We start from the raw sequence: 27,757 nt of genomic DNA on the forward strand, positions 1-27,757 counted from the left end.
ACAATGCCAGCAATGCACCAAATAGCCATGGGGCTGTTTGGCTTGATTTTAGGATAGGTGTATGTGGACACATCTGATCGTGTTGTCCATACGTTTTGCCATAAGGATTGGCAAAGTTAACGGACTAGTAACAGTAACCCCCAAAATATGTAGTGCTGTATGTATGCTTCTATGAGTTGGGTGAAAACCAAGTAGGCTAGTGTTGTGTGTGGGGTCTGCTGTCCTTGTCCTCTTCTTATGTTTTTCTTGGCAGTAAAGTAACTCCTGAAGCCTGGTCATAGTACAGTGTGTTAATGCTAAATCTCCTGGCTCCAGCCTTGGCCAACAGCTGCTGCCACCAAGTACTTTTTCAAAGTATCCTAAAATATAACATGTCATACTTCAGTGTGACAGAGTCGATTACCTTTGTTATGGTCTCCTTCATGTCTCTGGCCAGAATTATATAAGCCACCCCAGCCAGAACATATTTAATTGAATTTATACTTTAACATTGTGAAAAAAACTGTAGACTTTTTATTTCCACTGTACTTTATTACAACTTGTTAAAGAAAACTTTCGAGGCTTTTTCTCCTGTTTTTATTATTTTATCTAGTTAAAAAAAAAAAAAAAATCATGACCAGTGCAAAGTTATATTCCGTATCTGTACCAACCACTGGAAATATTATACATTTTTAGAGTTTCATTAAAATGCAGAGACTCTATTTAAGGGGTCAGCTGAATTGGCCACAGAGGGGCTCGCCCACTCGTGGCCCGATCTTGTGGATTGTCGTACGCAGTCCTGTGGGGCTTCAAAGAAAAATCTGCTAGTCAGCAGGTATGGTAAGTGCGACATATACTCGCACTTACTCGTACTGCGAGGGGACTCGTGGGTAATTGAATTGGCCCCTAAATGTTGGAAGCCATTTCAATTGGATCTAGCTAATTGATCAACAGTTATGCTGTAGCCAGTCCAAATGCTGACACCATAATGTCGACCTCAGGTGCGGTAGTAATGTTATTTAAAGCATTTTTACTGTGCCTGCATAACTGTAAACATTATGCCTTACCATCATGTTTACAGTTCATGTTTACAGTTATAATGCCGACACCGTAACATTTTTAAATAACATCAGCATTCTGCAGTCAACATTATGCTGTTAACAGCATAACTGTCAACCAAAATTACCAATCCCCAGAAGCTTTAGTGCTTCCATCTTTGAAGACTGCACAGGACTACTTCCTGAATGCAGTATAAACATCACTCCAATGAATAAGCTGTGACATAAGCAAATGTAATGAGCAAAGAGCCCACCTTCCATTTCTCTCAGACATTAGGAATGACTTACACGCTTTATTGGCCTGCACATTGCAGACTGTCATTACTATAAAGGTTTTCTTTTTGTGTATTTTTTCCCCCCTATACTACATTTAAGCAAACAATAATGACTTTGGGGTGGATGTAATAGGCTGCAAACTGCAGGCATCATCGAGTTCTGTGTGAGACTGCCCGGTGTTTTAAAGTAGCAGTCATTTAAAAGACATAATCAACCTGGTTTTGCCTTTTAAATGACTGCTACTTTAAAACATCGGGCAGTCTCACACAGAACTCGATGCCTGCAGTCCGCAGCCTATTACATGATTTACCCCATTATCTCTTAAAATGTCTTTACCCTTCTTTTTACCATGGTGATATGTCAGGTAACAATCTTTGGGCCTGATTCAGAGCCGCTCGTAAGCGGCCGCTCGTTCGCTCTGAGCGCTGTTCACACAACTGCGCATGCGTATGGGTCGTAATGCGCATGCGCAAACCAGCCATTGCGGTCGGAAATCGTGCGCTCGTAAAACAGCGAGGGGCTGCTAATTTGATTGACAGAATGTACCGTTTGTGGGTGGTAACAGGGGAAGGTGCTTGAGAACGGCTCGCAGTGATAGCGGGCAGAAATCCTACCACAAGCACTGCGAGCAGTTCAGATGCCTTTTGATGTTCCCGATTAATCTAATAAATACCGGAGATGATGTGCGATGCGAACGGCAAAGGGGCGTCTTTACAAAATAGCAAGCGCATTTTTCGGACGCTCGCTCAGACATAGAGGCGTCAACACACCGCAAAGAGCGAGTGCTCAATTTAAATATCCAGCCCCTTTTTTAGAACGAGCGTCCGCAAATAGCGTCCGGCTCTGAATCAGGCCCTCTGTCCTTTCACAGCAAACTTCAGGGTCAATTTATTGTTTTTTTCTTGCAGAAAACAACACATATAGTACCACATTGGAATGAACATACTGTATTTATTTTATATTAGGAATGATTGGTATTGCTTTGCCAGCTAGATAAGGACTATTCATACCACTCAGACATACCCGTGGTGCCTTACTGAAGTGAATGGGGTACTTTTCTTCTTTGCCGCATTATTTTTCTCATACCCAAAAGGTACTGTACAATGGGGTCAATCCAATTAAGTGCAAAGGGTGCGATGTGCCGTTGCAACGGCGTTTAAACAGCGGCACCGCATCTCGCACCCTTCGTTACCTGAACCTGGATTTGCATAAATTTGCTCAGAGCCCTATGGAGCTGCGGAGAATTTTAGGCGATTCTGGGCTGCGTAAAGTCCGGCCACTGCCGCAATGACTCGCACACGCGCGATCATCGCACCTAATAGGATTGACCCCCAATGTGTCTAATTCACTTAGTTGCAGAAATAGACTTAAATGTATATACAGTATATCTTTTGTAGATGATATTCTAGTAACATTATTTTGTATCTTTCATTTATAGGATGGCACCAAGCAAAAGCGAGAACGCAAGAAGACTGTATCGTTTAGCAGCATGCCAGCTGAGAAGAAGATCAGTAGCGCAAGTGATTGCATCAATGCAATGGTGGAAGGGTCCGAATTGAAAAAAGTCAGATCCAACTCCAGAATCTACCACCGATATTTCCTTTTAGACGCAGATATGCAGTCTTTACGGTGGGAGCCTTCAAAGAAGGATTCTGAAAAAGCAAAGATTGACATTAAGTCTGTAAAAGAAGTGCGAACTGGAAAAAATACGGATATTTTTCGTACCAATGGAATTTATGACCAGATTTCAGAAGACTGTGCTTTCTCCATAATATATGGAGATAATTATGAGTCTTTAGATCTTGTTGCAAACTCTGCCGACATTGCCAATATTTGGGTAACGGGTTTACGATATTTAATTTCATACGGGAAGCATACACTCGACATGCTTGAAAGTTTCCAGGATAACATGCGGATGTCATGGCTTTCACAAATGTTCAGGGAAGTAGATGAGGAGAACGTGGGACAGATATCTCTTTGTAAAGCAGTGCAGTTTATAAGAAATATAAATCCAGGTCTTAAGAACAGCAAAATTGAGTTAAAATTTAAAGAATTACAGAAATCTAAGGAAAAAATTAACACCGAAGTGACGCAAGATGAGTTTATTGAAGTTTTCCACGAACTGTGCACTAGGCCAGAGATTTACTTTTTGTTGGTTCAGTTTTCGAGCAATAAAGAGTACTTGGATACCAAGGACCTCATGATGTTTTTGGAAGCGGAGCAAGGTGTGGCACAGTTGACAGAGCAGATTAGCCTTGATATTATTAAGAAATATGAACCATCTAAAGGCCGGGAGAATGGATGCCTTTCTTTGGACGGCTTTACAAATTATCTTATGTCTCCAGATTGTAGTATTTTTGATCCAGAACACAAAAAGATTTCCCAGGATATGACGCAGCCTTTGTCCCACTACTATATAAATGCGTCCCATAATACTTACTTAATAGAAGATCAATTTAGGGGTCCATCAGATATTACAGGCTATATTCGTGCTCTCAAAATGGGATGCCGTAGTGTTGAATTGGATGTTTGGGACGGTCCAGACAATGAGCCTGTCATTTATACTGGCCATACAATGACATCGCAAATTGTATTTCGTAGTGTGATAGACATTATTAACAAATATGTCTTCCATGCATCGGAGTTCCCATTAATTCTCTGTTTAGAAAACCATTGTTCTGTCAAGCAGCAGAAGGGCATGGTTCAACATATGAAGAAAATTTTAGGAGACAAACTTTACACCATTTCTCCAAACACAGAGGAATCATATCTTCCATCGCCTGAGTCTTTAAAAGGCAAAATAATAATAAAGGCCAAAAAACTTGCCCCCAACTGCTCAGGATTTGAAGGTGATGTTACAGATGAAGATGAAGGTGTTGAAATGTCTCAAAGGATAGACAAAGGGGAAGAGCAACAAAACAGTGTCCCTGTGAAGCGAATTCAGCTTTGCAAAGAGCTTTCAGACCTTGTGAGTATTTGTAAATCCATTCAGTTCACCGATTTCCAGTCATCTTTCCAGAATCAAAAATATTGGGAAGTTTGCTCCTTCAATGAAGTAGCAGCTGGTAAATATGCAAATGAAAATCCTGGAGATTTTGTCAACTACAACAAGAGGTTCCTATCTCGGATTTTCCCAAGCCCAATGAGAATAGACTCAAGCAACATGAATCCTCAAGATTTTTGGAAATGTGGATGCCAAATAGTCGCAATGAATTTTCAAACTCCCGGTCTAATGATGGATCTTAACATTGGCTGGTTCCGTCAGAATGGAAACTGTGGATATGTTCTGCGACCTGCCATTATGCGGGAGGAGATCTCTTTTTTTAGTGCAAATACAAAAGATTCTGTTCCTGGAGTTTCTCCCCAACTCCTCCACATTAAAATCATCAGTGGGCAGAATTTTCCAAAGCCAAAAGGGTCTGGAGCCAAGGGAGATGTTGTGGATCCTTATGTCTATGTTGAGATCCATGGAATACCTGCTGACTGTGCTGAACAGAGGACAAAAACAGTGCATCAGAATGGAGACAATCCAATTTTTGATGAAAGTTTTGAATTTCAGATAAATCTGCCAGAGCTGACAATGGTGCGGTTTGTGGTGCTCGATGATGACTATATTGGAGATGAGTTTATAGGACAGTACACTATTCCATTTGAATGTCTGCAGCCTGGCTACAGACATGTTCCTCTACAATCTTTAACTGGAGATGTGTTGGCTCATGCGTCGTTATTTGTCCATGTAGCGATTACAAACCGCAGAGGTGGAGGGAAGCCTCATAAACGAGGTCTCTCAGTTAGGAAAGCCAAGAAATCGAGGGATTATGCATCAATGAGAACATTACTTATAAAGTCTATTGATGAAGTCTTCAAAAATGCTATACAGTATATAAGAGAAGCCACGGACTTGAGAGAAAACATGCAGGTAAGAGAGATGTAAAAAATTGTCTCGATAAGACAAGAGTAAGTATATAAAAAAGGGTAACGTTATTGTACACCAAAATATGAAGAAGAGATGTTAATGAGCTAAAAAATTGAAATATTGATCAAATTTGTGTTTCATTGCTTGAACAATGTGTAGGTCACTGTAAAGTTACAGTATTACATGGATCTGTATGTTTCAGATTACATGGATCTTTACAGATTTAGGAAGATATATTTTATCAGTACTAACAAATTTCAATTCATTTTCCTATCGATTTGCGTTGTCGGACATAGTGCTGTCATTATTATTATTATTATCAACCTTTGTTGTTATTGCGCCACAAGGGTTCTGCAGCGCCTTTACTATCAGCAAAACAAGAAATCAATGAATTACAGTACGAAACAATGTAGGGCAAGTACATGGTGTCTAAACATTGCTGCATTCGCGATCATAACACTCAAATAATCAGTAGGGCGGCAGCAACCAACTTTAGGTGCCATTATAGGAGTATAAGATGTAAGGGAAAGCACATGAGGGAACAGGGCCTTGCTCGTGAGAGCTTACAATCTAAAGAGGAGGGGCAGACAGACAGGGGTGACACATGTTGACCTCTTTAATATTGTACCTTGTAGTACAAGTAGGGATCTATAGTGGGATGTATGCTCTTAAGACCAGCTTATAGCAGTATAAAACACATAACTCCCTCAGGAAATAACCTGGTCTGTTAGCAGAGGAAAGATAAAGTAGGTAATTATTTAACAAATTGTGATATTTAGGCAAAATCACTGCCTAAATACCATATTTTGGACATGATGATGTCTTAATAAAATAAGCTACTCCACAATGTATTCTCTTGTTTAGTTAACCATCAAACTCATTTTTGATATTTCTATCCAATAACCAAAATAATTAACATTTTACACCATTGGCAGCCAAATCCGCTTTTATATTGTACTCCCCAACTGGCTTTATTTTGTCTCTGATATTTGAATTATTTGTCGTATTGTTTTGGTTGGTTTTATTTAATAGCTTCTTCAGCAGTAATATTAGCGGCTTGAACATATTTGTTGATATAACAACATTCAGAGTCTCACAATGGTAGCATGTGGCTTAAATAAATATTTAAGGATCCTGTTTTAATTCACAGGTTTGATGTTTTGCTTTGTTTAAAAGATGGTAATATAATTCTACCTTGACATGTAATAGGCAATGTGACTTATCACATATGCTTTGCAATATTTCCATAGAAGAACAAACTTTTGGTGATTTTCTATATAAATAAATAGCAACTGTTTCAATGGAGAAAATTTTTGGGACATGTTAAAGTTTCATCCAGTGTCACTCAATTCATCCAGAACTCTTTACTTACAGTGATTTTCACAACTACTTTCCTTATCAATTTAACTTTTACTCATTAATATTTGACATTAAAAGCAACTCTGCCTCCCTCCTTATTTGTTTTGCTTTATATTTATATTTTTATGGGCAAACTAAGCCTGTATCCGGGGCTGCCATCAGAAATTGTGGGGCCCAGTACTGATAAAACAGGCATGACACCCCCCCCCCCATGGGGTGTGGGGTGGGGGAAGGGGGGATGGAAGAGGTGGGCGGAGCTACACCAGGGAGTGGGACGCCAATTTGTGCATACACCAGTTTAAAAATTCTCAAAGTTTGGGCTGTGGTTGTTATTATAACATGTCCCTCTATCATATAAAATATGAAACTATACGAAAGAAAACTGCTGGAAATTCGTACACAAAATAATCTTGATTAAGTATATACTGTAGGAAAAGCAACGTCGATTCTAGTATAATATATAAAATAATATATATATACAGAACCACATAACATACATCGAAAAAAACAGACCCGCATAAAATACTTTGAAAAAAGCCAGATCCACATAAAATACACTGGAAAAGCTGGATCCAGATAAAATAAATACGTTGAGATAGCCGGAACCACATAAAATACATTAACCCACATACAAAACCAGGGAAGGCTGGCTGGACTGAGGGAGGAGGGGGAGGCACAGGGCAGAGAAGGCTGGCTGGTCTAGGAGGGGGACATGACATGGAAGGCTGGGTGGACTAGTAAGGGGACTGGGAAGGCTGCCTGGACTAAGAGGGGGGACAGGGCAGGGACGGCTGGGTGAACTGGGGGGAGGGAAGCACAGGGCTAGATCAGGGACTATGTGGTTTGTACCTGGTTTAGAACTTCTTCAGCTGGCGCAGCCAACCAGCCTGAATCAGCACAGACAAATTTTTCAAACATGGAGAGAGCAGAGACAGAGGGGGGGTCGCAGGTGGCTCTGGCAGTAGTGCTGTACCAGTGGCGGCACTTCAGATATGGCATTGGCCGCGAGCCAGTCACAGCTTGCGGACCAGCAGCCAATAGGGAGCGGCGGCTGTGGCTGCTCCTGATTGGCAGCCGGACCTCGAGCTCTTCCTGGCTCGCTGCCGGCCCCATAATTGACATGTCGCCGGCATGTATCAATTCTACCTGCCTGCCGCTGTAGCACCGCTGCCACCCGCACCGCCCTCTCTCTGCTCTCTCCGGGTCCGGCCCTGCCTGTATCTAGAAGAACCTGATAAGACATGGGCTGCTTTTGTGCAGACTGGGCAAATCCAGGTGTCTGCATTTGGCTGCATGGACGGTTCACATTGCAGCCTGTTTGTTCCTATGGTAGTTGGCTACATACATACCCAGACTGACGGTGGTTAATAGCCAAATTTTTCTTTGTATTTTGCTGTTTAAAATAATACCTTTTATTGCTATTTTTTGTCTAATTCTGGGTCCACAAAAATGTTTGTCGCAAAGTATAACTTGGCAACATGTAGTTTCGGACACATACTGACACTGTTCAAAATGTCCTTATGCTGGAGAAATGCCTTCGCCTCCAGGGCAAATCTCCAATTTTGACCGTCCCTTCTTTCTAACAACAACCACAGTGCAAAAAGGAACTACATGAGAGCAGTCATTAACAGCAAAGTACCGATTTACAGTTATACAGATAAGGGAGGCAGAGCTAGGTAGCACAACTGTCATTTTCTCTTGCCCCAGGAAAGCAACAGAGATCATCATTACGTTATACGTTAGAAAAAAACAGACAAACTAGTGACAGATAGTCCCTATAACAGCAAAGGTAGTCACTTTAACAGCGTGTATCTGTTTTGATCTGATCATTCTCAGCCAGTGATGTAACTAGGGTATTTGGAGCCCAGGGCAAATGTAAAAATGGAGCCCCACCCCCTTATGTGCGCGTGCCTCCGGCGCGCGTGGCAAAAACTGGGCATGGTTGCTTAAAAATGGGGCATGTCAACATGACACACCCCTTTATCATCACTCTGAACATTCTTTTCCATATGCACCTTAATCCCAGTAGTGTCCCTTATACAGTACCCCCAGTATGCAATGTCCCCAGTTGTGGTCCCTCTTATGCAGGCCCATAGTAGTGCCCCTTATACAGTACCCCCAGTAGTGGTCCCTCTTATGCAGCCCCCAATTAGTTCCCCTTATTCAGTACCCCAGTAGTGGTCTCCCTTATGCAGTGCCCCCCCTATGAAGTGCCCCCAGTAGTGGTCCCCCTTAAGCAGTGCTTCTTTATATAGTGCCCCTAGCAGTAGTCTCCCCCCCTTATGCAGGCCCCCAGCAGTGATCCCCCCTATCCAGTGCCCCTTATACAGTGCCCCCTGTAGTTTTCCTCCCTATTTAGTGACCCTAGTGGTCCCCCCAATGCAGTGCCCCTAGTAATAAGCCCCTTATATAGTGCCCCCAGCAGTAGTCCCCCCCCCATGCAGTTCCCCCAGTAGTGGTCCCCTTTATGCAGGCCCTCAATAGTGATCCCCCTTATCCAGTGCCCTTATACAGTACCCCCTGTAGTTTTCCTCCCTATTTAGTGCTCCCAGTAGTGGTCCCCTATTAGTAAGCCCCTTATATAGTGCCCACAGTAGAAGCTCCCCCCCTCCCGATGCAGTGCCCCCAATAGTAGTTCCCCCCCCAGTTGTAGTCCCCAGTAGTGCCCCACCCCCAGTAGTGGTCCCCCCCAGCAATGGTTTCCCACAGTAATGGTTCCCCCAGTAGTGGCCCCCCCCAGTAATGGTGCCCCCAGTAGTGCCCCCCCCTGTAATGATGCCCCCCCGATGTGCAGACACACAACACAAGTAAAAAAAAAATACACTTACCTGAATCCACGCTCCGGCTCCAGCCACTGCTCCCGGCGCCGCACGTCAGTCCTCCCTGGCTGGGGCGCTCTGCATTATGGGAGAGACTTCATGATGTCATGACGTCTGTCCCATTACCCACTGCAGGAGCCGGAAGGGAGCCGGCTCTTGCAGTGGGAGCTCAGCAGTCAATGAGAGTCTGTCTGATTCTCATTGGCTGCTGGTTAACACACACATCGCTGCCGCATTGGCAGCGATGTGTGTGTTACTGCACAGCCTGAGACCGCCCGCCTCCCACTCTCCTCCTGGCGCTATTGGGTAAGCGCTCAGGGGGAGGGAAGGTCTCGGCTGTGCAGCAAAGGACCGGCGCTGGGCGCAGGGAAGCCTAGCTCCGGTCCTTTGTAAATGTGTAGCGCTGACCGCACACACTGCGGTCGGCGCTACACTGCCTAACTAGGGCGGGTCGGTACCGTGGCCGTGGGGTGGGGGCGCGCGCCGCCGGTCCTACGGCACCCAGGGCACACGCCCTGCTAGACCCCCCTTAGTTACGCCACTGTTCTCAGCATGTTTAGCATTTTGGAGGGGTAGATGAGGAAGGTGCAATCAGCCTTCACTTCCTTTTTATAGTCCACCATTACTGGGCCGAGAGGCTGGCCCAGGTACTTTATACTAAAGCCAACCACCATTTTCAGTACCCCTGCATTTGTGGCTAAAGGTGCGTATCCACTAGCAGACTGTGAAACGATTGAATGATTACGACATTGTAATTGTGCAGTCGTTTCACAGTCTGTGCTGTGCCTACACTGAACGGTCAGTCATTCCGTGTAGGCACCCTCCCTCATCCCCGAACATGGACAATCTGTCGTTATCGGCAGATTGTCCAGCATGTTCGTGCGATGATAGATGTCAAAAACAACCAGTGGGAGCGCGCATCGCTGGTCGTTTTCGACATTAAACTGCTCGATTTGTACCGATTAACAAACAAATGGTAACGATGTTGTTATCGTTCAATCGCTCTGTTTAATCGGGTAGCTGATACCTGCCTTAACTTTAGAATGAATTCCACTTTTACTGGCACTTTCTATCCTGAAATCTATACAGTTTTTTTATTGTTATAGTAAGTTATTGCCATCCTTACTTGTGGCCATTTTGGAAGGCGGGACCGGGGACGGATTCCTATGTCATTAGGCCTGCCGCCGTCACGGCAAACTGCTGCGAATCGCGAGAAGAGGAGGCGGGGCTAAATGTAATTTAGCCCCGTCCCCTCCATTTGGAGCCACGGTTCACCACAGTTATGCCGTGATTCCCAGCGATCATCTCCCCATCCTGCCCACTTCATTAGGAAGAGGACTGGATGCAGGAGATGTGGATACTTTTCCGGGGGTGCCGGGGACTCCCCGAAAATTCAGGATCCTCCCGATACTTCCAGGCTTCCAGGATAGTAGGTAAGTATGGTTTTTGCTTGTGAATTTGACTACCTTTTTTTTCTCCACTAGAATTCAAAGCTCTTTACAAGACCGTGATAACCATACAACAAATGCATTCCTACTGAATTAAGATATTTTTACTTCTTATAGTTTTAGCCAAAATTGCTGCTTATGCTCTGTCACCATCAATAGCTTTGTATATATGGAACTGAGGATATGAGGAGGAGATCACTACAAGGCAGAAAACTGATTAAACTTTAAGCCCCTTTCTAAGGTTGTCAGTGTATATATCATTAAACTTGCTTTCATTTAAGACTTTTGCATTTTGACCAAGGGAGAAGGGATTTTCAAATCTTTAGCTTTGATCAGATCCAATATTAAGTTATTATATTTAAAAATTTGCAGGGAATGTCATACTCTCTTTATATATGCTATAAAACAACATTTTATATGCTTTGTAATACGCAGTGAAGGGCAAACATACAGAAATATGCACAGACAAGATATACATATAATTATGATGTTAGGAAAACATGCATGACACCGATTTACTTGAGTTCATTATTTGTAGATATATACAGATACAGAGATGTATGTAAACTTTGAGAGATAAAGTGGAAAAAGTTTTATAGACTGTTTTAGATAAATGATCGCTAAAAGATTATTGGTTGCTATGGGTAAAGGGACCTATCCACTAGACGACCCGAAAGACTGAACGTCTAGCTTTCGACCTCCTATCTCTGAACATGCCAAACCTGACGAGCATCGTCAGGTTGACGGGCATTTTCAGTAGATAGCCAGGGACAGCAAGGACCCAGCGTGCACGCGTATCGCTGGTCCTTGCCGGCTATCCACTACCCGATTTTGTCAACAATACGTCCAAAACCTCCTGGTTTTGGTCGGATTGTTCACAAAGTCGTGTAATGGATAGGCCCCTTAACTTTTCCACTTTCTCTCTCTGAAAGATTTGATACATCTCCCCTGAGTGTGAGAACAGCTGCATGCCTGTAGGTATGTCTCTGAGCAGTGGTTTGGTAGAGGGGAAGTCGCAAGTCCACAGAAATAACATTGTCCTCTTCTATGACAACCACCTTAAACTTAAAGGGGACCCCAGTTCTGCCAGGCTCTCTCATCCAGGCTAAGGTTAAGTCACTAGCAACTAGTCCCCCTCCCCTCCCCCCCCCCCACACACACACCGCACACACTGCTTATCTTTAATATTGGTTAGCCATTTCCAGCATTGTGATAGTCCATGTCACAATGAGATATATTGCATTAAGTAAACCTGTACATTTTAGGCCTAAAATGAATAGACAGTGGAGACTGATAATGGAAATTAACTAATTTGGTCAGCAGTGACATAAACCATGGATCCCAATTTATGGTCTGAATCAGTGGTTCTCAACCCCTGTCCTCAAGTACCCCCAACAGGTCGTGTTTTCAGGATTTTTGTCTGTGGAGATAATTATTGACCCTTCAAAATAGATCAACTCACCTGTGCATGTTTAAAGAAGTACACCAGTCTTAGTAAATGGACTTGCACTGGGCAGGAAGTTGCCACAGTAACACTCTACTGAGAATGGATTGTTCTTGTCTTGGTTGCTGGACACCACAATGTGGTATGTTCTGGTCATTCCTATTGCTGTCATTACTGTGCATGTGAAGGACGTTGAAATCAATTCTCATCTATATGGAAAATAGAAGGGCCCCTCTGCTCACATACGTTTTTCGAAGTGTTGATTTTACCGTTAAAATGAACAAAAGTTGATGTACAGAAAATATTGATTTATTACAGAGGTTTCTCTTAAAACACATTTTCGGTACAGCCTAATATGTCACTTTAGATTGGCATAATAAATCAGATTATGAATAGCAAACACACTTTAGGTGGAAATTGTTATCTAACTTTCTAGAACAGTACTTTTGGCCATACATATTTTAGTAGTGTTTATAGATCTTAAAAAGGTATTCAAAAGGGACACATTAAAAGTAAGGAGCAGTGTCTACTTCGATTTATGTATCATAGCCAATTACAGCTACAGTGTTTAGCCGATTTTCTGAAATGCTTCCAGCTAAGGATCTCTTTGTAGTCACCGCAAAGACTGTGGGCCTGATTCAGACCCGCTCGCAAGTGCTTTGCGCTCGCAAGCGTGTCGATGGCCGGGCAGTGCGCACGTGAGCCCTGGAGCGAGCGAGAAATCACTCGCTCCGGCACACGCATCCAAAAGGGGTGGCCGTCGATGTTGATCGACAGCTCGCCATGTTTTGGTAGGCGGGTCGGGGGGGGGTGGCTGGCCAAACGGAGGCGTTCCCGAAGGAACGCCTGCTATTTGGGGGCGGCCCCACTGACATCACGAGTGATGTCAGCGGTGAGCTTCCGGCTCTATTAGAGCCAGAAGCTCACTGGAGCTTGCGGGAACGAGACCCTACCACAAGGGTCTCGTCGCAAGCCCGATGGTTGCGATGATCGCTACCATCACCTGGCCGCTCGCAAAAGCTGTGGGTGGTCACCCACAGCTATGCAAGCGGCCAGGAGGCCGGTTTTAAGAAAAAAAAAAGCGGCCGCCCTGATTCAGAGCGAGCGCTCGCTTTTTGCGAACGACTCTGAATCAGACCCTGTGTCCTCTCTTACTACAGGAATCCACATTTTAATTATTCTAATTGCAAATTAGATGCCTTTGTATAACAATGTTTAATACATTCTTTAACCATTTTTTTTACATATATATTACAGGTATATATAAAATTCTATATATTAATATTATTAGTTTATCAGGTAAAAAAATAAAGTAGTTTTAGGGGTAGGATAGGGAGTAATAAGGGGAAGGTGATAGAATGGGGGTATAATAACAAGCAAAATGGGGAGAACATACAAAAATACTTCTTGATTACCAAATCACAGTCTGCATTTACTCAAGGTTATTTATCTCAAAAAGAGCTAATTGTGTCTGCCATGTGCCCCTATAATGCAGTTAAAGGCCATGAGCGGGTGGAGGGGCAGGATATCCCCATTTATTGCCGTGCAGTTTAGTTCATAATTTTAGTCCAGACTGTCCATATTGATTAGAACTTACCTAGAGAATCGAGTGTGTGTCTATTTGTACACAGAACATGTTTAACAATAATAAGACGTGGTTCACAATAATTAATATTTTATATCTGGTCCTACCTGCCACCAAATTCCATCTCTAGAAATAAATAAATGAAAATAATTCAGACTTAATTCAGCTCATGGTTTGATACTTCTATAATACTAGCTGATGTACCCGGTTTCATTTGTGCATATTTCCATGACGCATTCTGAAGTTGCTTCCTCCTTTTAGCGTGGGTATATCTGTCACAATGTTTGGCAGGAGCCTCTTTGGGGACAGGAAGAGGTGGTGCCTGTGTGAGGAGGGCGGGCTGGAGGAGGGGTGGTGTGGTGCACACTTTTTAAGGTTTACGTGGCAGGTATGCATCGCAATGGCCCCTAGAGAGGTCCTAAGTAAAGCGTATCCTCCTCACGGGGTGATCACCAAAACTCTCATAGTGATCACCATTGCTGTAAACCTCGAAGACAAATCAGAACAGTTGCCCAGCCGCCACCAGTTCGCATGAACCATCATAAGTAATGGGTTGGAACATGTCAAAGAGTGCTGGTCACATCCCAGCACCTGTGGTCAAGTCACCTTTGCGGTTGTGCATCAGCAATCGTTCCAATCCCTAACATTAAATGTTGGAAAGCATGTTTCAAGGTAGCAGGAATAGTCCTAAAATGTGCAGAATGATGCAGATAATGAGGTCATTCCTGGTTTGTAAGTATAGGATGATCTGTATTGTAGTAAAATCCATTAATGGAAAGTTAGAACAAGATAATGTTCTGTAGATTGACACAGAGAGGATTGTAAATCTAACTTCAAATTGGAGCTACAATTTACAGGCAGCTCTAACATAAAAAATATATAGTTTTATAACCAGATCCAAATGTACATGGAGCAGTGGGTTTCTGTTCAGCCTGTGCAATTTGCTGTTAAGACACTGTTGCATTAAATGAAAATGTTGGCTACAATCCAATTTAGGACATCTGATTACTCCCATTGTACACAGAAGCTTGTGAGTAATTGTAGAGTCTTCAATGTGAAGTTTTTTTTTTGTTTTTTTAATATACATATAAATATAAGGTGGTCCATTCATCCTCTTTGGTATTTAAGGGAAGATGTATCAAACCTCCTAAAGAGAAGAAGTGGAGGTGTTGTCCATAGCAACCAATCAGCCTCTAATCTTCATTATATAGAACACACTAGATAAATTACAACTACAATCTGATTGGTTGCTATGGACAACACCTTTAATTGTCCCATTTAGAGTTTTGGCAACTCTTCCCCTTAGACTGATAAAACACAGGGCATATGATTAGAGCTTTTTTCATTCAAGCAGCATTTAATATGGTCAGACATGTCTTATATACTTTTCTAGATAACACTAATTTCAAGGAATAACAACTGTTTTTGCTTTATTTTTGTACACACAGACTGCGGTTGTTTCATTCAAAGAGTTGTGTGGACTCTCTCCTGTAGCTAATCTTATGCAGTGTATAATGGCTCTTTCAACCCGACTAGCTGGACCTGACAACACCCCAGTTTTTGTCATGAACCTCAGTGATCAGTATCCAACAATGGAGCTACAAGGCACAGTTCCAGAGGTCATGAAAAGGATTTTAACAGCATATGACTCCGTGAGTATATCATTCACCATTGTTTAGTTTTTGTTTTTATGCAAAAATCCCCATGGTTACTGTATTTTATCAGCCTATTGAAACCACATCTAATGGTTAATCACCAGAAATTAGACACCTTACTTATTAAGTGTAACTAGATGATTGTTCCAACAGGATCATAGTTTGGCACGTTCATGTGGAGAATTGCACTTTATCACTATTGCAGTTACCCTCTACATTGAGAGACTGAGACTATGGACAAGTGGGCTGCTAATCTGGTTATCTGAAAAATAGCTTCAGCGCTGTTCGGTAGTTAATCTCTGTAGATCTTATATTTATAGAGCAATAGTATAACTCTAGCTGCAGAATCTCTATGAGCTTGTGAAAAGCTACATAAATATTAGAACAATATGAAACAACAACAATAGACTCTGCGCTTATTAACTATACAATTAATGTGAAATGGCAGAAAGAAATCAGTCAGAACTCGATCTTAAAAGAATATACACATTTCATTAAAGTATCTGTTAAACATTGTATCTCCAAATATAAACTATATCATCTAAAGAGATAAGATCATGATGTAATTGAAATCAATGGACACTTGTCCCTTTATAAATTGATAAAGGCAATTTTATATGCACATATTTGGAGATACAATGTTTAACAGATACTTTAATTCTGATTGTTGTTGTTTTATATTAATCTGATTATCTATCAGTTTCACATTTCTATGTCACCACTATTACAGCTCTACCAATTCATCTTCCTGATTGATAGTTACTGCATAGAAAAGTGTTGCTATAGTTAAATAAACAGTGGTTTATTTATGGATTAGTTTTGGCTTTATACTGGATCTGGGTCTTCACCGCTGTATCTCTTTTATATAATGTAGACTTATGTATCCTGGCAGATCGTCTGCCCTTCCTCATATTCTTTGATATCACTTTATAGTGGAACCAAACATCAATTGACTAACATATAGCAAAGTACACTATATCAGGGAGACAGGTGATGCAGGTATATTGACCCATCGAATCACCCATGCAGGCGACAGAAATGTGTCTACACACTGGCTAGCATTAGCTGGAATGATGGTTATCAGGCAGGTTATAAATAAAAATACAGTTTTAACAAATTTCAATGGTGGGGGACACAATAACTCATTGGGAGGAATTCAATTCAACGCAAATTGAATAACGCCGGGAGGGAGCTCCCAGAGGTATTCAATTCAGTGCGCTGTTATGTCAGAGAATGCTGATTCTCGCGACTTAACAAGGGTGTTAAGGCGCAAGAACCAGCATTCACTGACTAAAGTGCCGGGCGAGCAGCTGTTAACGCCGCACTAAGCAGTAAAACAGCTGCGCGCCCGGCACTTTTGTCGGATTTCTCCTCGCATCCCCAGGGGGGTGCGAGAAGAAATCCTTTGCCCGTCCAAACAGCACAATGTATTGAATAGCTTCGGGAGCTCCCTCCCACAGCTATTCAACATCGCACTGAATTGAATTCCCCCCATTGGGTTAGAGAACCCCTGAAACGACTAGACATACAATATTCTAGTCAGAGAATTATTCTTTTATTTTTGCTTTTATTAATATGAGTAGGGTTAGCCATAATGTCCTAGCAGGGGGAGGAAAATGTCATCTATAGTCTCCAATATCACAATATACATAGTTTAGTGTTCACATCAAATTTATTCTGCTACATAACGGCCCAGACACTAAAGTACATAACAGTGAAATCATTCTAATGAGTTAACTGCCGTCCCTTATTATATAATCATCATTGGCAAACACGGATGTAACTCTTTCAATCCATAATACTAAGAGCCCCATTTAACAACAATACATAACCCTTTTAGAACTCACAAAAGGGGATATGTCATCCTTTCAATATTTAACAAACAGTGGTAATCTAAGATGGCTGCCGTCTGTCACTGCATCGCTCTTGCCATCTTTAGGACCGCCGGGTTAAACAGTCACGCACATGTGCAGCCTTTTCTGACGATTGTATAGGTGTGTATGCAGGTCCGTTGTGGGAGCATTAGCCGATAATCCGCTTTTAGCGCTAATGCAACAGTTTGGGTCGGGAGGTCACATCTTATGTGCTGTTAATACTTCTCGGCCTGACCTCCCGATTCCATAGAAGCTCGTACATGCTAAAATATATTTCTAGCACCATATGTACAGGGCTCGCAGGGAGGTCATGCTGGTGACACCGTAATTGTCTGATCGGGAGTGATCGCAAAGGTGTGTACCCAGCTTTAGGAACGTTCTGTAGTATTTCTCATGGCTTCCCTGCTACAAATGAGAGAATTGATGTTTCATATCTCCCTGACTGAGATTTAGCTTGAATCAAACCAATCTCTTTTACATTTCGTGCCATGCAAAATAGTAAAATATATTGTATTGATCTTAATTTATGCTCAGTATATTTCAATATTGAGGATTACATTATTGTGCTCATGGAGGTCTTCTCTTAATTCATGAGGTCTACAGGGGAATGGGAAGGTGTGACTCTATCACCATATCAATGTAACTAGTGCATCATTTGAGGGACCCAGAGCTAGTGTGTTCTTGTGCGGTGTTGGCTAAACTAGCATAACTTTCTAATTACTTACAGTACATATCAGAATAACAGCCTGCACATTCCCCATTAACTATTTGTGCCTTTGGTACTATTCTTTTGTAGCCACACATATTGTAGATTTGATCACTTTTACATTCAGCTTTACTTCTCCAATCCATGGCTGGGTTTCCCAATAATTGTCTCTATAGCAATATAACTGTTGGAGGTTTTGCAAAACGGAACCCACAAGACATGAGAGACTTCCAGATATATTTGCAGTTTTGTGTTTGGAAATGTATTTTTTTTGCCCTCAATTACAGAATTCCCTAAACTGTTCTTTCTGACCTACCAGGCTAATTAACACTAATATATAATGTACATTTTACTGTGTGTATGGGCAATCAACTGACCAACCCATATGCTGTCTGCAGAAACCAGCGACAATGATGTCACAACTGTTTCCTGCGGCCAGATATATCGGGCGGCCGATTGGTAAGTGTGTATTCACATATAGCTTGTGCAGAACACTTACAAAATCGTTGGATCGGTCGGGTCGTCATGCGTCTGGCCGATCCATCATTCAGGTGTGTACACACATTACATTCTGTTAACACTTGATACATAATGTAGCAGAATAACAATTGTAGCCGATGGTCACAAAAAAGTGTGTGTGACTATTGTAAGGCAGCAACATTAGCAGGCACCAGTAATAAAGCTGTTAGTAGCGACTGGCATTTCTTTCCTTTTAACATTTTACTCCTGTGGTTATCTTTCAGCTTGGAACAGTAGCTGTATGTAGCCTGTGTTTTCCTCTAGTATCATGCTGGCCATGGGCTAGCTGGTACATTTTAGCCTGGGGGAGAACACACAAGACTGGCCCATAGTGCATGAATAACAGCCATTCTCTCGGTGATGACTGTTCAACATGTATTATGTGGCTGCAGTGTGTGAGTGTAACCTATTGCACTACAGTTAATTAGAAACAGCTAATTCCAGCTTGCCTTCTGGCAGGACATGCTGTGCTTTGTGGTTCTGTAACACTGAAGAGCCAGAGGCACTGATAAAAGTAAAGTGTCATTGATTGAAGGCCACCTACATAGAAGCTTATATTCAGGTCTGTCTGCTTCACGTCTGTAGCTTCCCTGACTCTTCCCCTCTCTACTCATTAATCCTCCCATTTTTATTCCCAATGCTTTTGGCCCTGCACTTCCCTACAAAATGTATTATAGGATACATGTCAGTTAATACAATAAGATAAAATTTAAGACCCTTGTGTGTACGTATGTGTTTGTGCATGCGGTAGGAAACATAGATTGTAAGCTCCACTGGGGCAGGGACTGATGTGAATTCTCCAAATACTCTCTGTAAAGCGCTGCGGAATATGTGTGCGCTATAGCAATAACTGGTAATAAATAAAATACAAAAAAAATAAAAAAATTATAATATTTTCATTTATATAGGTCCCAGTTAATTTCCTTTGAAACCGCTACTTCTTTTTCATATATAAAAGTCTGGCAAATTGGTTGCGAAAAATTACTTGTATCGTCTTTCACGTCCTAATGGTAATGCACTTAGTTTATGTAAAAGATGCAGAAAGCATAGTAAAGCATACTGTATGTCTGTTATTTTTCTTTTTCCTTTCTTTTTTTTTCCTTCAAGATTGATTTGTTCTTATATTTTCAATAATCCTCAGACGGATACATTTGAACTCATCTAGTGCATTATCCTTCTATTAAATAAAACGTATATACCCTCAAAAGACAATAATATGGTATTTTTACTCTACAATGGAAGATAAATTGATATTTGAAAATCCTTGCCCAGTCATTTGCTGTAATCCTATATGGCTGACATACTGTAAGGTCAGCAGTGAGAGTGTTCCAAGTGTATAGACATCTGTTTGCATAGCACACTGGTTTATAGATCATTGTGTTTGCTCAACAGTCTGAACATTCTAGTGTTATACAGTAGCACTATGGGAAGTAAAACATTTACCTGCACTCTTACTACGTTATTTGTCATTCCATTTAATGAGGGGGTTCATTTGTAACTCACATACACGTCATTATCTACTAGATTTTCATAGAGTTTACATCAAACTGTTTTATCATGTTGTCATTTAGCAAATCCAGGAAAGTGCAGTTTTATTTGCTACCTATCCAGGTTTAATTTGCATGCTCTATAGCAGGGGTGGGCAATAAGCGTCCCTCCAGGTGTTGTTGAACTACAAATCCCAGCATGCCTTGCAACAGTTCTAGCATGGCCAAATAGCAAAACTGTGCTGGGACATGTAGTTCTACAACAGCTGGGGCCCGCTTATGGCCCACCCCTGCTCTAGAGAGTATTTTGGTCTCTTAGTCTGATATATAATATGAAATGCCATACATTTACAGGCACAAGTACTGAGCAATTTAATTGTTGTGTTTTGACACGCTTGTGATGTAAAATGTTGTGCAAATATTGATGTACTGATGTTAATCAGCAGATCGGTACTAGTATTGGATATGTGTTCCCTCAAATCTATCTCCTCATTACAAAAACTGATTATGGTTCTCTGTACATAATGTGGATTTCACATATCAATATTTGTTTGGTGTTTGAGAATGAAGAGATGAAAAGTAGATGGCACTAAAGCTTATTATAGTGCAAATCTCGGAGAACTGTTGGTGCACTGATCTTAACAAAAAAAATGTGGCCACTTTTGGGCAATGCAAAAAAAAAAAAGCTATATAGGAATAAAATAAGCCTCTCCTGAAATTTTAACCATCACGTTCCCATGTAGATGTACGCATTTCATCTTACATAAATCAGGGCAGTGCTGCTAGAATCTATTGGCATCAGGCCACCTTTATAGATGTGTCCTTTCTCCTCTAGCCTCAATATGCCATGCAGCGCGATGAGCCTGGCATGAGTGAGCCGCCAGGTGCCGTGCAGCTCTACTAGCATCGGGCATTTTTTTTGCTGAAAATGCATCTAGGACGCACCAGCAGACTGTGCTGATTAATATGATATGTGACACTTGTATATCTGTGTGCGACATGGAACTTGGTGTTGAATAAAGCAGAGGCGGCTGCATTGTAGCACTTTGCATGCTGATTGTGACACTCAGGTGTACACAGATATACAAGTCACATATCAAATTAATTAGCACAGTCTCCCTGTGCGTCGTAGTTGCATTGCATTGAGACATAGATGCCTAGCGCTAGCAGAGTCTAACAGGACCAGGCGTGCCAAGAGGGGCTGTTTGGCGCGACTGCGCAAAGTCGACTGAGGACACATTTGTATGCGTTTCCTTCCCCCTCATGTAATAAGTACAGCTCCACTCTGCCGACAAGCTGAGATGATCAGGAGAAGAGTGTTTATTGCTACCTATTGTGCTGTAAAGTAAAGGCAGGATTACATACAGTTGGTAAATGATTGGAATCAATGAAAAAATTTGTTTTTATTTGGCCTTTTTATCTGACAATATAATAATGCTGATGCCAGCCCAGCACACAATACAATGCAAAGAGATTCTGATTTAACTGTGATACTACTTGTACCTGAATTGCGACAGGTGGATCCTCTGATCCTTACCTTCTGCCAGTAATTTGTGTAACATTTCATGCTAAATTAGACTGGGGTCTGTATGTGATTCCAGGCAATTGACCTTTGCATAAGTCCTTTCTCAGTTCAGTTAAATTTCCATTGATAGAGTTCTATTCAATTCCCCTTACCACTTTCATATGTGATTACAATATGTATATTTTTCAAATAAAGGCGCGTATTCAATTTGAGGCAAAAAGCCATTTTTGCGTGTTTTTGGCGGAAACTTTTCGCAGATGACGTAATTTTCGCCTGTTTTGACTTTACTCCGTATTCAATATGGAAGACTTTTCGCCTAGGTGGAAAGTCAATGCAATGTAATAGGCAGAAACGTTTCTCCTATGAATGGCAGGCGGAAAAAAGTGCAGAATTGGGGTTTTGGGGTGCAACATTGCGGGAACCCCCGTGCAGCCTTCAGACAGTCCCCCAAAGTTAAACTGTGTCAAATTTTTTTTTAAAAAGACTTAAGAACACCCCAAAAAAATCAGTTTGAATTTGGGGGCGAAAAAAAAAATGTTGGGGGGCAAAGTTAAAAACTAGTCCCCAAGTATGCCCCAGGTGTTTTTTTCATTGCAGGGGCTTGCGGAAGGTGGATTTTTCACGATTTTTTAAACTTAACTTTAGCAACTTTAAAATATGCTGGCCCCCATTTTCAAGTACCCCAAAATTGCTGGGATAAGTTATTTTCTGCAAAAAAATCTCCTGAATACTATTCTGCACCACTTATACAAAAACGCTATTTAGCAGCTAATGATCCCGTTTAAAAACAACAAATACCTTAAGCAAGCCAAATCAGGGGGTACCATAGGGAACCCCCATGTCAGAGCATCTTTTGAGGGGTGTCAGGCTGATTTCCCCAAATCTGACAGTACTTTCCGCTTGTTTAAGTTTCACTGGGTCCCGTTTTTGCCTACTTTCAAATGGAATACGACGATACGTGGGCACGTGCGTGATACATCTCCGCCTGCAAACATGCGAAGTAGGCGAAAAGTCCTGGGAGGCGAAAAAGTATCGCGGGTCCGCTCAAATTGAATACGGCTCCTAGAGTCATATTTACTAATGATTGGGGTGTAGACCCGATAATTATAATTTCTTATTGCCACTATTCTCAGCAATAAGAAATTATAGATCGACCACATGTACTATTAATCGCTTCGGAGCCCATTCCTGCGATGTGTAAGAAGTGAAATGATCGCAAAGGCGGAGCAGTTCTGTGTATGCACAATCTGCTAACCATGCATGTCCGGCGGTCATTGCCAGGGAGGGTTCCATAAGGAACTTTCTCCCGGCTAAATCTGCAGTAAGTAGCCCATAGGCTACAGTGGCTAACACCATCTGAAGATGGCGTTAGCTGGCGGGGATTCCGGAGCCTGGTAAATCTGACATAGGTTTCTATGGGGGCTGCGGCTGGTCAGAAATGGAGGGACCGCAGTTGATATGGAGATATCTGCTGCAATCCCTCCTTCTTACATTCGGGGGTTCTTTAATATGTGCAGGTACATCCCAAGAACGGGGTCAGTGAGGGTAAACATTGTCTGCTAACTGCATATTCAATTAAACTGCATCTTCTAAAGTCAGACGCAAACTTTTCAGGCTTAATCATTACTGCACCAGGATTATCCACGTCTAGGTATGGCTGGGATTTTAATTCCCTAAGTAATTGAAATTCTTTCTAGTGTGGCTCCACCTGGGTTATTGCTATAAGGAAAGCACGATAACAGTCCTGCTACTAGAAACGTAATTACCTCCGTACGTATGCGGAACCAATCAACCTAATCGGTCTCCCCTTCCAATGTCACATACCCATATCTTTTTTGGAACTTAGCTTTTTTTGGTTACACCAAAATATTGTTCTCCAAATTTACTTAATATAGAGCAGACAAATTAGAAGCAGTAGGCATATGTGATTATTTATGACAGTCTAGTTATCATTGTTAAATCATACCTGACTCCTCTCCCGAATGTCCAGGAGACTCCCAAATTTCTGGAAGTGATCCAGCAATGTATTGGCTCATACACACAAGATGTGTGTATGAGCTGATATTGGTAGCGGCGGGCCCGGCAGGGGTGCCGACACCGGTAAGTGTATAGACACTTGCCGATGTCGGCCACGACGAATGACAGAGGGGGGGTCGGATTTGACTGCATGTACAGATGACTGGGGATATCGGTAACGACCTGCGGGAGCGCGCACCGCCGATCGTTCAGGGCATACACATTGGACAATATATCGTTGAACGATATAGTTCATATCGTTCACTTTTATCATCCAGTGTTTACAGCCCTTATGATTACTAGTGCAACTATATAATATGCCTCAACATGTATTCAGCTATTTCACTGTTTTTATGAACACCAAATGTATATGCAGTTTGTAAAGGGTCTGACACTATTACATTGCCCAAAGCCATATAAGTTTCAATATTTCTTTTATTGTCGCCCTGTATCTGGATAAGAACAAAATAGACAATTATGTCTTTTCTTGCTATAGACTGTTTGCAGGACCCGACCTAGGCCCTTGAAATGTTATCTGCAGTTTGTGGGTAGAAATCAGCCAGGGTAAGAATAGATACTGGAACTTGTGGTTGTAAAGAGAACACTTTATTTAAGACTTAAAACAACAATAGACCAAAAAATGCCTAAAATGGATTCCAGTCCTGTCAGCTTCCGCACTGTACAACAACTGTAACGAAGACCATGTGGCCACAGATGCTGCCTAATATGCAAAGTGACTGCAGTGTACAGTATTTTTTTAATATAAAATACCCATGAAGACAAATAACATGAGATCCAACAATAATATGATTATATTACAAAATACTTTTTTTTTCTTTTCTTTTTTTAACACAGTCCTAAAATTTTGTGTCTCCACAGCTGTTAGTCTGTGAGGTCATCGGTGTAAACAAGGTGGTTGTAGAACTGGTTAATCTAGGCAAGACCTTGGAAAGTCATCGGGCAGCTGTGTGGCCGGTATCACAGGATTGAGACTATTCGGTCTATGTACTAAGCCTTAGCGAGAGAGAAAGTGGATGGAGATAAAGTACCAACCAATCAGCTCCTAACTGTCACTTTACAGGCTGTGTTTAAAAAAATGACAGGAGCTGAATGGTTGGTACTTTATTTCCATCCATTTTCTCTCTCTCCAAAGCTTAGTACATATACCTCTGTATGTACTGCTCCTATATTCTGATACTTTTCTTATCTGCATCAGCTAGAATAGTTGTCATGTTGTGTGATGTCATTTTCTCTGATAAGTTTCTTTTGGTGCGACTGCCTTGTATGATCGTCGGTGTGCTGTAGGTAACAAAGTGACTGCTGTCTGCCATCCATTGACTGTAAGCATCCTTGGTCCATCTCCTGGATGTAGTGACGTACCGTTTTATTTTTTTATTTTTTTTAGCTTTGCCAACATTTATTTCTGAAATTTTACAGAAGAGAGTCTGCTTCCTTCCACACAGAGTGCTCCTCTACACTTTCTCATCAGCAGATGAGCAGGACTATAGTCTTGTACCGGAGATTGGTATATTCATTAGGCGTGCTAAATGTGGATGAATACAAGTGCGATTTATTTTTGTATAGAGACCTTTAATAACCTGAATCATTCTCTCAGCTTGCCTGTTCAGCTAGTTCACTTTAGTCTTGGATGCCCGTTGTCAGATTTCCCACTGGATGCAAAAGATTTTACATCTCAGCTGAAGAAAGCATTGCTCAAAGCTGAAATTGGGGACTAAACTAACAGCCCAACCAACAGACATTAGCTATAATTGGGTAATTTGCTGGAGACTAATAAAAGTGAATTGGTTTGTGTGGATTGCTGAATGTATGTACCTTTCAGTAATGTTAGTAAATTACACTTAAAAATAAATTTAATGTTACAGTTTTAAAATTGGATGATACAGTATTTGCAAAATGACAACCCCATGGCCATCCATAGGACAGGTGGGTGAGTTCGTATGTATGTAGGTGTGAGCCTGATTCAGTACCACAAGTAGAGGATCTGCGTTCTTTCACACTGCGCATGCGTCTGAGGCCGGCCGAGGAGACAACATGCATCTCCGTGGATTTGCAGGATACTCAGATTTGCACAGTTATGGATTTATCTGGGCTTCACCAGGGTGTTTGCACTTGTCATAAGTTTGCTGTGGGCTTCTACATGTATATGGAATTGCGGACTATTCAGAGATAAGCAGATCCAATAACAGACAGTACTGTACTGTATTTTGTGTGATTTGTATACTGTATTGTTAGCATCTACTGCTATCACTATAAAGTTACACCAGCTGACATAAACCAGGTGCATATGCTTCTGTTCCATAAGTAAAGCAGACGCATTTGCTGCCCTTACCAACGCATTTTATTCTTCCGATTTAAATTTGGCGCAACACAGAGTTCTTTAGATGTGTGATAAATGCATAATGCACAGGGACACTGGTGGTGACATTGTATGCAGCTGCTGTGTGTGACTCGGAAGTTAACCTGGGTAGTAAAGTAAAAGACTGAGAACCAATACGAGAGAGCCGCACCATGCATCGTGCCATGCTGTGTTGTGCTTAATCTGCTACTTTATACCAACTCCATTGTGACAAAAAAACTGATCCTAAATGCCCAAGACACTATAAGCGGCATTGAAGCATTTACAATGTGACAAAGACTCTAAATTCAGAAATAAGTCTGGAAATCACTACTCGTGGCGGAACGTCTAAGTCACGCTAAGCGTCTCATGCCATATGGTGTAAAAAAGCTAGGTGTATGAGGACACATCTGTAATCAACAGATAACAGTAATTGGTAAATAGAATGGGGAAAGGCTGGACACCCTTCTAATTGATTCAGTAATGCTTTGTTTTTATGCAAAAACATAATTCACTTGTTAGGTCTGAAACTAAACAAAATGACAATTCCAGAGTTAAACAAACACTCTGACCCGTCTGACTTTCAAGGATTTTGAATCTACTCTCAACAACAAGCAGCTGACTGAAGGCTGTAATATAACAATTTATTGCCAGTTACAAAGCAGTGACGGCCTTTAACAGGATATTTAAATGCTTCCAGCCTGGAATTTCCAATATAAGAAATGTAATTAGAAATTAAAGTTAAGGGGAAATGTTCAAGTCAAGGCAAGATTTGGAAGACCCTGAAAAATCTCTGATAGATCATAGAACTGGTTAGATATGCAAAGCAGAATTCACATACTGCATATATGACCTCAAATGGGATGTGGTCATAATACCGGCAGATTCCTGCACTTAGAATGCTGGCGCATGAATCCCAACACCTGTCAGAATCCCTGCACCGGCATTCCGACAGTAAGTACTGGGGTTAGGAGAAGGGTTAGGCACTAGGGGGGGGGTTAGGTTTAAGCAGCGGGGATAGAGGGTTAGGATACTGTTGGTATCCTAACTCTGTCAGGATGCCGGCTTCAGGATTCTGGCCACCGGGATCCCAAGCGCTGGCTTCCAGTACCCAACCCCTTCAAATAGCTGTAGAATGGTTAATGGCTGACACCAGTGTAGTGTTCCACAGTACAGTGTTGCCTCTGCGAAAAATAATATTTAGACAAGTTGACCAAATGAGACTATCCCTTTAACTTTCTCACAATAGTCGGCATCAGAACAGTGATAGTTCTAGGGGCGGGCAAGCAGAGCTATTGCCGGGTTGCTGCGGTGTGAGAGTGCCGCTGCAGTTTTACCGTCTGCTCTTGCTTGCCGCGGCGCCTCCGTCTGAGCCATCATTCCGGCAGCACCATGATGACCATCCCCTCCTTCCCACTGTCTCTCAGACCCTCCCACTGTTTCCCAGAATGCCTGTGCGGCGCACTGCGTGACATCATAGTGGCCACGCCTGGTATTCTGGGCCACAGGGGAGAGAACTGAAGACCGGGACACGGAGCAGCCTGCAGAACCAGGACACAACGGAGCACTCTTTGCCTGGAGGGACACACAGGAGGAGGTGAGTCGCTGGGGGAATGGGGAAGATTAGGAGGTGGTGAGCTGCTGGGGGTGGGGGGATTAGAGGCGGTGAGTTGCTGAGGAGAGGGGGGCATTATAGTGTGGCAAAATAGTGTAAAGGGCAATATGGCATAATAGT

The 27,757-nt window shown here is 42.0% G+C and overlaps 1 protein-coding gene across 1 annotated transcript in view; it reads left to right on the forward strand.

Annotated features, from left to right (window-relative positions):
• Positions 1 to 27,757, forward strand: part of PLCL2 (phospholipase C like 2) — a 252,714-nt gene that overhangs the window by 156,671 nt on the left and 68,286 nt on the right. The window contains exons 3-4 of the mRNA XM_088463343.1: positions 2,752 to 5,232; positions 15,333 to 15,536. Coding sequence (XP_088319469.1) covers positions 2,752 to 5,232; positions 15,333 to 15,536 — 2,685 coding nt within the window. The remainder of the gene's footprint in view (positions 1 to 2,751; positions 5,233 to 15,332; positions 15,537 to 27,757) is intronic.

This window comes from Taudactylus pleione, unplaced genomic scaffold, assembly GCF_031769625.1.
Source record: "Taudactylus pleione unplaced genomic scaffold, aTauple2 ptg000053l, whole genome shotgun sequence".
Taxonomy (NCBI): domain Eukaryota; kingdom Metazoa; phylum Chordata; class Amphibia; order Anura; family Myobatrachidae; genus Taudactylus; species Taudactylus pleione.